At 47.3% G+C, this 15,751-nt stretch overlaps 1 protein-coding gene across 1 annotated transcript in view; it reads left to right on the plus strand.

Moving 5' to 3' along the window:
* Window positions 1-14,627, plus strand: part of LOC127923582 (multiple PDZ domain protein-like) — an 18,137-nt gene extending 3,510 nt beyond the window's left edge. The window contains exons 4-8 of the mRNA XM_052507594.1: window positions 974-1,053; window positions 4,321-4,467; window positions 6,209-6,400; window positions 13,950-14,123; window positions 14,391-14,627. Of these exons, the coding sequence (XP_052363554.1) occupies window positions 974-1,053; window positions 4,321-4,467; window positions 6,209-6,400; window positions 13,950-14,123; window positions 14,391-14,627 (830 nt within the window). The remainder of the gene's footprint in view (window positions 1-973; window positions 1,054-4,320; window positions 4,468-6,208; window positions 6,401-13,949; window positions 14,124-14,390) is intronic.
* The last annotated feature ends 1,124 nt before the right edge of the window (window positions 14,628-15,751 follow it).

The following is a 15,751-nucleotide window of genomic DNA, read 5'->3' on the forward strand; positions in this document are numbered from 1 at the left end:
CTGATTACTGGAACGGCTGTTAGAGGTAGTTCTCTACAGGAGGTTACTGTAAATCAACTCTGATTACTGGAAGGCTGTTGGAGGTAGTTCTCTACAGGAGTTTACTGTAAATCAACTCTGATTACTGGAAGGCTGTTAGAGGTAGTTCTTTACAGGAGTTTACTGTAAATCAACTCTGATTACTGGAAGGCTGTTAGAGGTAGTTCTTTACAGGAGTTTACTGTAAATCAACTCTGATTACTGGAAGGCTGTTAGAGGTAGTTCTTTACAGGAGTTTACTGTGAATCAACTCTGACTACTGGAAGGCTGTTAGAGGTAGTTCTCGACAGGAGGTTACTGTAAATCAACTCTGTCTACTGGAAGGCTGTTAGAGGTAGTTCTCGACAGGAGGTTACTGTAAATCAACTCTGATTACTGGAAGGTTGTTAGAGGTAGTTCTCGACAGGAGGTTACTGTAAATCAACTCTGATTACTGGAAGGCTGTTAGAGGTAGTTCTCGACAGGAGGTTACTGTAAATCATCTCTGATTACTGGAAGGCTGTTGGAGGTAGTTCTTTATAGGAGGTTACTGTAAATCAACTCTGACTACTGGAAGGCTGTTAGAGGTAGTTCTTTATAGGAGGTTACTGTAAATCAACTCTGACTACTGGAAGGCTGTTAGAGGTAGTTCTTTACAGGAGGTTACTGTAAATCAACTCTGATTACTGGAAGGCTGTTAAGAGGTAGTGACTATTCTTTATATGACGCTAATGCATGTGTGTGTGTCTGTGTGTGTGTGTGTGTGTGTGCGTGTGTGTGTGCGTGTGTGTGTGTGTGTGTGTGTGTGTGTGTGCGTGTGCGTGTGCGTGTGCGTGCGTGTGCGTGTGTGCGTGCGTGCGTGCGTGCGTGCGTGCGTGCGTGCGTGTGTGTGTGTGTGTGTGTGTGTGTGTGTGTGTGTGTGCGTGCGTGTGTGTGTGTGTGTGTGTGTGTGTAGGAGTGAAGCTGACGGCTGCAGAGGAAGAGGAGTTGAAGAACAGGTGGCAGGCTGCTCTGGGACCCAGATATCAAGTGGTTGTACGTCTCAGACTAACTTCTCATAGTTACACATATGATCATATACCAGATTACAGTTTGTAATGACTGACGCAAATGCTTGTTCCAAACGTATCTGTCTGTCTACAGATATTACCTCTGGCTTAGTACAGCTAAACAGAGTACAGCTATATAGAGTACAGCTATACAGAGTACAGCTATACAGAGTACAGCTATATAGAGTACAGCTATACAGAGTACAGCTATACAGAGTACAGCTATACAGAGTACATCTATATAGAGTACAGCTATATAGAGTACAGCTATATAGAGTACAGCTATACAGAGTACAGCTATATAGAGTACAGCTATATAGAGTACAGCTATACAGAGTACAGCTATATAGAGTACAGCTATATAGAGTACAGCTATATAGAGTACAGCTATATAGAGTACAGCTAAACAGAGTACAGCTATATAGAGTACAGCTATATAGAGTACAGCTATATAGAGTACAGCTAAACAGAGTACAGCTATATAGAGTACACCTATATAGAGTACAGCTATACAGAGTACAGCTATATAGAGTACAGCTATATAGAGTACAGCTATATAGAGTACAGCTATATAGAGTACACCTATATAGAGTACAGCTATACAGAGTACAGCTATATAGAGTACAGCTATATAGAGTACAGCTATATAGAGTACAGCTATATAGAGTACAGCTATACAGAGTACAGCTATACAGAGTACAGCTATACAGAGTACAGCTATACAGAGTACAGCTATATAGAGTACAGCTATACAGAGTACAGCTATATAGAGTACAGCTATACAGAGTACAGCTATACAGAGTACAGCTATATAGAGTACAGCTATACAGAGTACAGCTATATAGAGTACAGCTATATAGAGTACAGCTATACAGAGTACAGCTATATAGAGTACAGCTATATAGAGTACAGCTATACAGAGTACAGCTATACAGAGTACAGCTATACAGAGTACAGCTATATAGAGTACAGCTATATAGAGTACAGCTATATAGAGTACAGCTATACAGAGTACAGCTATATAGAGTACAGCTATATAGAGTACAGCTATCCAGAGTACTGCTATATAGAGTACAGCTATACAGAGTACTGCTATATAGAGTACAGCTATATAGAGTACAGCTATACAGAGTACAGCTATATAGAGTACAGCTATATAGAGTACAGCTATATAGAGTACAGCTATATAGAGTACAGCTATACAGAGTACAGCTATATAGAGTACAGCTATACAGAGTACAGCTATATAGAGTACAGCTATACAGAGTACAGCTATATAGAGTACAGCTATATAGAATATACGTATAACGTATATACATAGAACAGTCGTGGCCAAAAGTTTTGAGATTGACACAAATATACATTTTCACAAAGTCTGCTGCCTCAGTTTGTATGATGGCAATTTGCATATACTCCAGAATGTTATGAAGAGTGATCAGATAAATTGCAATTCATGGGCAAAGTCCCTCTTTGCCATGCAAATGAACTGAATCCCCCAACAACATTTCCACTGCATTTCAGCCCTGCCACAAAAGGACCAGCTGACATCATGTCAGTGATTCTCTCGTTAACACAGGTGTGAGTGTTGACGAGGACAAGGCTGGAGATCACTCTGTCATGCTGATTGAGTTCGCATAACAGACTGGAAGCTTCAAAAGGAGGGTGGTGCTTGTAATCATTGTTCTTCCTCTGTCAACCATGGTTACCTGCAAGGAAACACGTGCCGTCATCATTGCTTTGCACAAAATGGGCTTCACAGGCAAGGATATTGCTGCCAGTAAGATTGCACCTGAATCAACCATTTATCCCATCATAAAGAACTTCAAGGAGAGCGGTTCAATTGTTGTGAAGAAGACTTCATGGGAGCCCAAGAAAGTCCAGCAAGCGCCAGGACCGTCTCCTAAAGTTGATTCAGTTGCGGGATCGGGCCAACACCAGTACAGAGCTTGCTCAGGAATGGCAGCAGGCAGGTGTGAGTGCATCTGCACAGTGAGGCGAAGACTTTTGGAGGATGGCCTGGTGTCAAGAAAGGCAGCAAAGAAGCCTCTTTTCTCCAGGAAAAACATCAGGGACAGACTGATATTCTGCAACAGGTACAGGGATTGGACTGCTGAGGACTGGGGTAAAGTCATTTTCTCTGATGAATCCCCTTTCTGATTGTTTGGGGCATCTGGGAAAAAAGCTTGTCAGGAGAAGACAAGGTGAGCGCTACCATCAGTCCTGTGTCATGCCAACACTAAAGCATCCTGAGACCATTCATGTGTGGGGTTGCTTCTCAGGCAAGGGAGTGGGCTCACTCACACAGCCATGAATAAAGAATGGTACCAACACATCCTCCGAGAGCAACTTCTCCCAGCCATCCAGGAACAGTTTGGTGACAAACAATGCCTTTTCCAGCATGATGGAGGTCCAAGGCCAGGAAACTCCCCAGACCTTAATCCCATTGAGAACTTGTGGTCCATCCTCAAGAGGTGGGTGGACAAACAAAACCCCACAAATTCTGACAAGCATTGATTATGCAATAATGGGCTGCCATCAGTCAGGATGTGGCCCAGAAGTTAATTGACAGCATGCCAGGGCGGATTGCAGAGGTCTTGAAAAAGAAGGGTCAACACTGCACATATTGACTCTTTGCATCAACTTCATGTGATTGTCAATAAAAGCCTTTGACACTTATGAAATGCTTGTAATTATACTTCAGTATTCCATCGTAATATCTGACAAAAATATGTAAAGACACTGAAGCAGAAAACTTTGTGGAAATGAATATTTGTGTCATTCTCAAAACTTTTAGCCACGACTGTACAGCTATAGAGAGGAGAGTGTTATTAACCCCTACTATCCCTCCTCTTCCCAGGTGTGTCAGCTATAGAGAGGAGAGTGTTATTAACCCCTACTATCCCTCCTCTTCCCAGGTGTGTCAGCTATAGAGAGGAGAGTGTTATTAACCCCTACTACCCCTCCTCTTCCCAGGTGTGTCAGCTATAGAGAGGAGAGTGTTATTAACCCCTACTATCCCTCCTCTTCCCAGGTGTGTCAGCTATAGAGAGGAGAGTGTTATTAACCCCTACTATCCCTCCTCTTCCCAGGTGTGTCAGCTATAGAGAGTGTTATTAACCCCTACTATCCCTCCTCTTCCCAGGTGTGTCAGCTATAGAGAGTGTTATTAACCCCTACTATCCCTCCTCTTCCCAGGTGTGTCAGCTATAGACAGGAGAGTGTTATTAACCCCTACTATCCCTCCTCTTCCCAGGTGTGTCAGCTGGAGAGGTTCAGTGAGACCAGTGGTCTTGGCATCAGCACGGAGGCCAGGGCAGGACACCACTACCTGTGCTCCGTCTTACCTGAGGGGCCCGTCGGACAGAGCAGGAAGATACACCCTGGAGACCAGATACTGGAGGTGGGACGGACTGATTAACATCCATACATTCATTTAAACAAAACATATTTCACCTTTATTTTACCAGGTAGGCCAGTTGAGAACACCTTTATTTAACCAGGTAGGCCAGTTGAGAACACCTTTATTTAACCAGGTAGGCCAGTTGAGAACACCTTTATTTAACCAGGTAGGTCAGTTGAGAACACCTTTATTTAACCAGGTAGGTCAGTTGAGAACACCTTTATTTAACCAGGTAGGCTAGTTGAGAACACCTTTATTTAACCAGGTAGGCCAGTTGAGAACACCTTTATTTAACCAGGTAGGTCAGTTGAGAACACCTTTATTTAACCAGGTAGGTCAGTTGAGAACACCTTTATTTAACCAGGTAGGTCAGTTGAGAACACCTTTATTTAACCAGGTAGGCTAGTTGAGAACACCTTTATTTAACCAGGTAGGTCAGTTGAGAACACCTTTATTTAACCAGGTAGGTCAGTTGAGAACACCTTTATTTAACCAGGTAGGTCAGTTGAGAACACCTTTATTTAACCAGGTAGGTCAGTTGAGAACACCTTTATTTAACCAGGTAGGTCAGTTGAGAACACCTTTATTTAACCAGGTAGGCCAGTTGAGAACACCTTTATTTAACCAGGTAGGTCAGTTGAGAACACCTTTATTTAACCAGGTAGGCCAGTTGAGAACACCTTTATTTAACCAGGTAGGTCAGTTGAGAACACCTTTATTTAACCAGGTAGGTCAGTTGAGAACACCTTTATTTAACCAGGTAGGCCAGTTGAGAACACCTTTATTTAACCAGGTAGGTCAGTTGAGAACACCTTTATTTAACCAGGTAGGCCAGTTGAGAACACCTTTATTTAACCAGGTAGGCCAGTTGAGAACACCTTTATTTAACCAGGTAGGTCAGTTGAGAACACTTTTATTTAACCAGGCTTTGTTCATTCATTTGGTTTGTTAATTAATTAATTTGTTCTTTAATTCACTACTTTGTTCATTCATTCATTCATTCATTCATTCATTCATTCATTCATTCATTTGTTCATTCATTCATGTATTCACCCATCCACACATCCAATGGAACAGTGACCCTGTTCTGCTATGATGTAGCTACATGCAGCACATTGACCCTGTTCTGCTATGATGTAGCTACATGCAGCACATTGACCCTGTTCTGCTATGATGTAGCTACGTGCAGCACATTGACCCTGTTCTGCTATGATGTAGCTACATGCAGCACATTGACCCTGTTCTGCTATGATGTAGCTACATGCAGCACATTGACCCTGTTCTGCTATGATGTAGCTACATGCAGCACATTGACCCTGTTCTGCTATGATGTAGCTACATGCAGCACATTGACCCTGTTCTGCTATGATGTAGCTACATGCAGCACATTGACCCTGTTCTGCTATGATAGCTACATGCAGCACATTGACCCTGTTCTACTATGATGTAGCTACATGCAGCACATTGACCCTGTTCTGCTATGATGTAGCTACATGCAGCACATTGACCCTGTTCTGCTATGATGTAGCTACATGCAGCACATTGACCCTGTTCTACTATGATGTAGCTACATGCAGCACATTGACCCTGTTCTGCTATGATGTAGCTACATGCAGCACATTGACCCTGTTCTGCTATGATGTAGCTACATGCAGCACATTGACCCTGTTCTGCTATGATGTAGCTACATGCAGCCCATTCAACATGTTTGCTGACCAGACCAGCTTCCCTCCTCTCCCAGGCGAATGGTATCCCTCTGATAGGAGAGACTCACAGAGAGGTGATCAGCGTTCTGAGAGAGCTGCCTCTGTGTGTCTGTATGGTGTGCTGCCGCGTCGTGCACCCACAGCTACGGGACAGTGACCACGACGATGATGATGATGAAGATGTACAGCTCCCCCTCAAAGAGCTACTGGCTGAGTTCAACGGCAAGGTAGAGAGGGATGGGGAGGAGGGATGGAGGGATGGGGTGATGGAGGGAGATGGAGAGATGGGGAGATGGAGGGATGGGGTGATGGAGGGATGGGGAGATGGAGGGATGGGGTGATGGAGGGATGGGGTGATGGAGGGATGGGGAGATGGAGGGATGGGCTGATGGAGGGATGGGCTGATGGAGGGATGGGCTGATGGAGGGATGGGCTGATGGAGGGATGGGGAGATGGAGGGATGGGCTGATGGAGGGATGGAGGAATGGAGGGATGGGGAGATGGAGGGATAGGGAGATGGAGGGATAGGGAGATGGAGGGATAGGGAGATGGAGGGATGGGGTGATGGAGGGATGGGCTGATGGAGGGATGGGCTGATGGAGGGATGGAGGGATGGGCTGATGGAGGGATGGGGTGATGGAGGGGAGATGGAGAGATGGAGGGATGGGGTGATGGAGGGATGGGGAGATGGAGGGATGGGGTGATGGAGAGATGGGGAGATGGAGGGATGGGGAGATGGAGGGATGGGCTGATGGAGGGATGGGGAGATGGAGGGATGGAGGGATGGGGAGATGGAGGATGGGGAGATGGAGGGATGGGGAGATGGAGGGATGGGCTGATGGAGGGATGGGGGTGATGGAGGGATGGAGGGATGGGGTGATGGAGGGATGGGGTGATGGAGGGATATGGAGATGGAGGGATATAGAGATGGAGGATATGGAGAAGGAGGGATATAGAGATGGAGGGATATTGATATGGAGGGATATAGAGATGGAGGAATATGGAGATGGAGGGATATTGAGATTGAGGGATATGGAGATGGGGGATATAGAGATGGAGGGATATAGAGATGGGGGATATGGAGATGGAGTGATATGGAGATGGAGGGATATGGAGATGGAGGGATATAGAGATGGAGGGATATAGAGATGGAGGGATATGGAGATGGAGGGATATGGAGATGGAGGGATATGGAGATGGAGGATATGGAGATGGAGGGATATGGAGATGGAGGGATATAGAGATGGAGGGATATGGAGATGGAGGGATGGGGAGATGGAGGGATGTGGAGATGGAGGGATATGGAGATGGAGGGATATGGAGATGGAGGGATATAGAGATGGAGGGATGGGGAGATGGAGGGATATGGAGATGGAGGGATATGGAGATGGAGGGATATGGAGATGGAGGGATATGGAGATGGAGGGATGGGGAGATGGAGGGATGGGGAGATGGAGGGATATGGAGATGGAGGGATATGGAGATGGAGGGATATAGAGATGGAGGGATGGGGAGATGGAGGGATGGGGAGATGGAGGGATATGGAGATGGAGGGATATGGAGATGGAGGGATATAGAGATGGAGGGATATGGAGATGGAGGGATATGGAGATGGAGGGATATGGAGATGGAGGGATATGGAGATGGAGGGATATGGAGATGGAGGGATATGGAGATGGAGGGATATGGAGATGGAGGGATATGGAGATGGAGGGATATGGAGATGGAGGGATATGGAGATGGAGGGATATAGAGATGGAGGGATGGGGAGATGGAGGGATGGGGAGATGGAGGGATATGGAGATGGAGGGATATGGAGATGGAGGGATATAGAGATGGAGGGATATGGAGATGGGGGATATAGAGATGGAGGGATATGGAGATGGAGGGAGATGGAGATGGAGGGATATAGAGATGGAGGGATATAGAGATGGGGGATATGGAGATGGAGGGATATGGAGATGGAGGGATATAGAGATGGAGGGATATATGGAGATGGAGATGGGGGATATGGAGATGGAGGGATATAGAGATGGAGGGATATAGAGATGGAGGGATATGGGAGATGGAGGGATATAGAGATGGGGGATATAGAGATGGAGGGATATGGAGATGGAGGGATATAGAGATGGAGGGATATGGAGATGGAGGGATATGGAGATGGAGGGATATGGAGATGGAGGGATATGGAGATGGAGGGATATGGAGATGGAGGGATATGGAGATGGAGGGATATAGAGATGGAGGGATATAGAGATGGAGGGATATAGAGATGGAGGGATATGGAGATGGAGGGATATGGAGATGGAGGGATATGGAGATGGAGGGATATGGAGATGGAGGGATATGGAGATGGAGGGATATAGAGATGGAGGGATATAGAGATGGAGGGATATGGAGATGGAGGGATATAGAGATGGAGAGGATATGGAGATGGAGGGATATAGAGATGGGGGATATAGAGATGGAGATGGAGATGGGATATAGAGATGGAGGGATATGGAGATGGAGGGATATGGAGATGGAGGGATATAGAGATGGAGGGATATAGAGATGGAGATGGAGGGATATGGAGATGGAGGGATATGGAGATGGAGGGATATAGAGATGGAGGGATATAGAGATGGAGGGATATAGAGATGGAGGGATGTAGAGATGGAGGGATATGGAGATGGAGGGATATGGAGATGGAGGGATATGGAGATGGAGGGATATGGAGATGGAGGGATATAGAGATGGAGGGATGGGGAGATGGAGGGATATAGAGATGGAGATGGAGGGATATGGAGATGGAGGGATATGGAGATGGAGGGATATAGAGATGGAGGGATATGGAGATGGAGGGATATAGAGATGGAGGGATATAGAGATGGAGATGATGAGGGATATGGAGATGGAGGGATATAGAGATGGAGGGATATGGAGATGGAGGGATATAGAGATGGGGGATATAGAGATGGAGGGATAGAGATGGAGATGGAGGGATATGGAGATGGAGGGATATGGAGATGGAGGGATATAGAGATGGAGGGATATGGAGATGGAGGGATATGGAGATGGAGGGATATGGAGATGGAGGGATATAGAGATGGGGGATATATAGATGGAGATGGAGGGATATAGAGATGGAGGGATATAGAGATGGAGGATATGGAGATGGAGGGATATAGAGATGGGAGATGGAGGGATATGGAGATGGAGGGATATGGAGATGGAGGGATATAGAGATGGAGGGATAGAGATGGAGATGGAGATGGAGGGATATAGAGATGGAGGGATATAGAGATGGAGATGGAGGGATATAGAGATGGAGGATATAGAGATGGAGGGATATAGAGATGGAGGGGAGATGGAGGGATATAGAGATGGAGGGATATAGAGATGGAGGGATATGGAGATGGAGGGATATGGAGATGGAGGGATATATAGATGGAGATGGAGGGATATATAGATGGAGATGGAGGGATATATAGATGGAGATGGAGGGATATATAATATGGAGATGGAGGGATATATAGATGGAGATGGAGGGATATATAGATGGAGATGGAGGGATATATAGATGGAGATGGAGGGATATATAGATGGAGATGGAGGGATATAGAGATGGAGGGATATAGAGATGGAGATGGAGGGATATAGAGATGGAGGGATATGGAGATGGAGGGATATAGATGGATGGAGATGGAGGGATATAGAGATGGAGGGATATAGAGATGGAGGGATATAGAGATGGAGGGATATAGAGATGGAGGGATATGGAGATGAAGGAGGGATATGGAGATGGAGGGATATAGAGATGGAGATGGGGGATATAGAGATGGAGGGATATGGAGATGGAGGGATATAGAGATGGAGATGGAGGATATGGAGATGGAGATATAGAGATGGAGGATATAGAGATGGAGGGATATAGAGATGGAGGGATATAGAGATGGAGGGATATGGAGATGGAGGAATATGGAGATGGAGGGATATAGAGATGGAGGGATATAGAGATGGAGGGATATAGAGATGGAGGGATATAGAGATGGAGGGATATGGAGATGGAGGGATATGGAGATGGAGGGATATAGAGATGGAGGGATATAGAGATGGAGGGATATAGAGATGGAGGGATATAGAGATGGAGGGATATAGAGATGGAGGGATGTGGAGATGGAGGGATATAGAGATGGAGGGATATAGAGATGGAGGGATATAGAGATGGAGGGATATAGAGATGGAGGTATATAGAGATGGAGGGATATAGAGATGGAGGGATATGGAGATGGAGGGATATAGAGATGGAGGGATATAGAGATGGAGTGATGGGGAGATGGAGGGATAAGGAGATGGAGGGATATAGAGATGGAGGGATATAGAGATGGAGGGATATGGAGATGGAGGGATATAGAGATGGAGGGATGGGGAGATGGAGGGATAAGGAGATGGAGAGATATGGAGATGGAGGGATATGGAGATGGAGGGATATAGAGATGGAGGGATATGGAGATGGAGGGATATAGAGATGGAGGGATATGGAGATGGAGGGATATGGAGATGGAGGATATGGAGATGGAGGGATGGGGAGATGGAGGGATATGGAGATGGAGGGATATGGAGATGGAGGGATATGGAGATGGAGGGATATAGAGATGGAGGGATATGGAGATGGAGGGATATGGAGATGGAGGGATATGGAGATGGAGGGATATAGAGATGGAGGGATATGGAGATGGAGGGATATGGAGATGGAGGGATATGGAGATGGAGGGATATGGAGATGGAGGGATATGGAGATGGAGGGATATGGAGATGGAGGGATATGGAGATGGAGGGGGATGGAGGGATATAGAGATGGAGGGATGGGGAGATGGAGGGATGGGGAGATGGAGGGAGATGGAGGATGGAGATGGAGGGATATAGAGATGGAGGGATATGGAGATGGAGGGATATGGAGATGGAGGGATATAGAGATGGAGGGATATGGAGATGGAGGGATATAGAGATGGAGGGATATGGAGATGGGAGGGATATAGAGATGGAGGGATATAGAATGGAGATGGAGGGATGGGGATATGAGATGGAGGGATATAGAGATGGAGGGATATGGAGATGGAGGGATATAGAGATGGAGGGATATGGAGATGGAGGGATATAGAGATGGAGGGATATAGAGATGGAGGGATATAGAGATGGAGGGATATGGAGATGGAGGGATATAGAGATGGAGGGATATGGAGATGGAGGGATATAGAGATGGGGATATAGAGATGGAGGGATATAGAGATGGAGGGATATGGAGATGGAGGGATATGGAGATGGAGGGATATAGAGATGGAGGGATATGGAGATGGAGGGATATAGAGATGGAGGGATATGGAGATGGAGGGATATAGAGATGGGGGGATATAGATGGAGGGATGGAGATGGAGGGATAGAGATGGAGGGATATAGAGATGGAGGGATATGGAGATGGAGGGATATAGGGATGGAGATGGAGGGATATGGAGATGGAGGGATATGGAGATGGAGGGATATAGAGATGGAGGGATATGGAGATGGAGGATATAGAGGGATATAGAGATGGAGGGATATAGAGATGGAGGGATGGAGATGGATGGGATATAGAGATGGAGGGATATAGAGAGGGATATGGAGAGGATATAGAGATGGAGGGATATAGAGATGGAGGGATATAGAGATGGAGGGATATGGAGATGGAGGGATATAGATGGAGGGATATGAAGAGATGGAGGGATATGGAGATGGAGGGATATAGAGATGGAGGGATATGGAGATGGAGGGATATGGAGATGGAGGGGATATAGATGGAGATGGAGGATATATAGATGGAGGGATATAGAGATGGAGGGATATATGGAGGGATGGAGATGGAGGGATATATAGATGGAGATGGAGGGATATAGAGATGGAGGGATATAGAGATGGAGATGGGGGATATAGAGATGGAGGGATATGGAGATGGAGGGATATAGAGATGGAGGGATGGATGGGATATGGAGATGGAGGGATATAGAGATGGAGGGATATGGAGATGGAGGGATATGGAGATGGAGGGATATGGAGATGGAGGGATATAGAGATGGAGGGATATAGAGATGGAGATGGGGGGATATAGAGATGGAGGGATATAGAGATGGAGGGATATAGAGATGGAGGGATATAGAGGGATATGGAGATGGAGGGATATAGAGATGGAGGGATATGGAGATGGAGGGATATGGAGATGGAGGGATATAGAGATGGAGGGATATAGAGATGGAGGGATATAGAGATGGAGGGATATAGAGATGGAGGGATATAGAGATGGAGGGATATAGAGATGGAGGGATATGGAGATGGAGGGATATGGAGATGGAGGGATATAGAGATGGAGGGATATAGAGATGGAGGGATATAGAGATGGAGGGATATAGAGATGGAGGGATATAGAGATGGAGGGATATGGAGATGGAGGGATATAGAGATGGAGGGATATTAGAGATGGAGGGATATAGAGATGGAGGGATAAGGAGATGGAGGAATATGGAGATGGAGGGATATAGAGATGGAGGGATATGGAGATGGAGGATATGGAGATGGAGGGATATGGAGATGGAGGGATGGGGAGATGGAGGGATATAGAGATGGAGGATATAGAGATGGATGGGGATATAGAGATGGAGGGATATGGAGATGGAGGGATATAGAGATGGAGGGATGGGGAGATGGAGGGATGGGGAGATGGAGGGATATGGAGATGGAGGGATATGGAGATGGAGGGATATAGAGATGGAGGGATATGGAGATGGAGGGATATGGAGATGGAGGGATATGGAGATGGAGGGATATGGAGATGGAGGGATATGGAGATGGAGGGATATGGAGATGGAGGGGATGGGGGGAGATGGAGGGATGGGGAGATGGAGGGATATGGAGATGGAGGGATATGGAGATGGAGGGATATGGAGATGGAGGGATATGGAGATGGAGGGATGGGGAGATGGAGGGATATGGAGATGGAGGGATATGGAGATGGAGGGATATGGAGATGGAGGGATATGGAGATGGAGGGATATGGAGATGGAGGGATGGGGAGATGGAGGGATATGGAGATGGAGGGATATGGAGATGGAGGGATATAGAGATGGAGGGACATTGAGATGGAGGGGAGCTAGAGAGATGGGGAGATGGAGGGATGGGGAGATGGAGGGATATGGAGATGGAGGGATATAGAGATGGAGGGATATAGAGATGGAGGGATATGGAGATGGAGGGATATGGAGATGGAGGGATATAGAGATGGAGGGATATGGAGATGGAGGGATATGGAGATGGAGGGATATGGAGATGGAGGGATATGGAGATGGAGGGATATGGAGATGGAGGGATATGGAGATGGAGGGATATAGAGATGGAGGGATATGGAGATGGAGGGATATGGAGATGGAGGGATATGGAGATGGAGGGATATAGAGATGGAGGGAGGAGATATGGAGATGGAGGGATATGGAGATGGAGGGATATGGAGATGGAGGGATATAGAGATGGAGGGATATGGAGATGGAGGGATATAGAGATGGACAGATTTTGGATGGAGGAATGGGGAAATGGAGATGGTGTCAGACATATTGGTGGGTTCTTTCCAATCCTTTTGATACCATTAGGCGGAGTGATCAAGTGGACAATATTTCTGGAAGAAGGGTGGAAAGATAGTCAATCAGACTGCAGCCGGGGTGTCATATGAGATGTGCCCTAACTCTCTCTCTCTCTCTCTTTCTCCTCTCCCAGTCCCAGTATGACCAGCCCTGCTGTCTACTTCCTGGTTGTAACAACATGGATTGTGGGAGTCGTGGTTTTAATAAGCCTGTGTCTCCTCCTCTGGCCATGTGGGAGAGAGACAGTCAGGTGATAGAGCTGGTGAAGGGAGAGGAAGGCCTGGGATTCAGCATCCTAGACTACCAGGTAAGTCTGTGGTGCGTCTCCATGGTCTAACGTAGCTTCCTACTCTCCTCTCTTTCAACTGGTTTGGGATCACTAGTAATGTAGACCAGGAGACGAGGAGAGGATGGTGGGCCAAAGAGTGGATCCTTTGGAAAGACAATAACATTTTTAAAAAGATGAACTGGGAAGCAAAACAATTGTAGTCTCTCTTTTCTATTGGACTTGACCTTTGGGAGGACATGACCTTTGAACTGTTGTTCACATGGTCCTTATGTTGTCCCTCTCCAGGACCCAGAGGACGACTCCAAGACTGTCCTGGTGATCCGCTCCCTGGTCCCCGGTGGCGTGGCCGACTCAGACGGACGCCTGCTGCCCGGTGACCGGCTCATGTCCGTCAACGACGTGGACCTGGTCCGGTCGACGCTGGGGCGCGCCGTGCACGTCCTCAAAACCACCGGCTACGGGGTCGTGCGCATCGGCGTCGCCAAGCCACTGCCGGTACGACAGGAACCCAAAACACTCTAACACTGTATACTGTATACCACCTTCCTCCTGGATACCCTCCACCACCTTCCTCCTGTATACCACCTTCCTCCTGTATACCACCTTCCTCCACCACCCTCCTCCTGTATACCACCTTCCTCCTGTATACCACCCCACCTTCCTCCTGTATACCACCCTCCTCCTGGATACCACCCTCCTCCTGTATACCACCCCTCCTCCTGTATACCACCTTCCTCCTGTATACCACCTTCCTCCTGTATACCACCTTCCTCCTGTATACCACCCTCCCTGTATACCACCTTCCTCCTGTATACCACCCTCCTCCTGTATACCACCCTCCTCCTGTATACCACCTTCCTCCTGTATACCACCCTCCTCCTGTATACCACCCCTCCTCCTGTATACCACCCTCCTGTATACCACCTTCCTCCTGTATACCACCTTCCTCCTGGCCCATACCACCCTCCTCCTGTATACCACCCTCCTCCTGTATACCACCCTCCTCCTGTATACCACCCTTCCTCCTGTATACCACCCTCCTCCTGTATACCACCTTCCTCCTGTATACCACCCCTCCTCCTGTATACCACCTCCTCCTGTATACCACCCTCCTGTATACCACCCTCCTCCTGTATACCACCCTCCTCCTGTATACCACCCTCCTCCTGTATACCACCTTCCTCCTGTATACCACCCTCTTCCTGTATACCACCACCCTCCTGTATACCACCCTCCTCCTGTATACCACCCTCCTCCTGTATACCACCCTCCTACCACCCTCCTGTATACCACCTTCCTCCTGGATACCACCCTCCTCCTGTATACCACCCTCTCCTGTATACCACCCTCTTCCTATACCACCCTCCTCCCTGTATACCACCCTCCTCCTGTATACCACCCTCCCTGTATACCACCCTCCTCCTGTATACCACCCTCCTCCTGGATACCACCCTCCTCCTGTATACCACCCTCCTCCTGTATACCACCCTCCTCCTGGATACCACCCTCCTCCTGTATACCACCTTCCTCCACCCTCCTCCTGGATACCACCCTCCTCCTGTATACCACCCTCCTCCTGTATACCACCCTCCTCCTGGATACCACCCTCCTCCTGTATACCACCCTCCTCCTGTATACCACCCTCA

The sequence above is a fragment of the Oncorhynchus keta genome, unplaced genomic scaffold (genome assembly GCF_023373465.1).
Source record: "Oncorhynchus keta strain PuntledgeMale-10-30-2019 unplaced genomic scaffold, Oket_V2 Un_contig_30112_pilon_pilon, whole genome shotgun sequence".
NCBI lineage: Eukaryota > Metazoa > Chordata > Actinopteri > Salmoniformes > Salmonidae > Oncorhynchus > Oncorhynchus keta.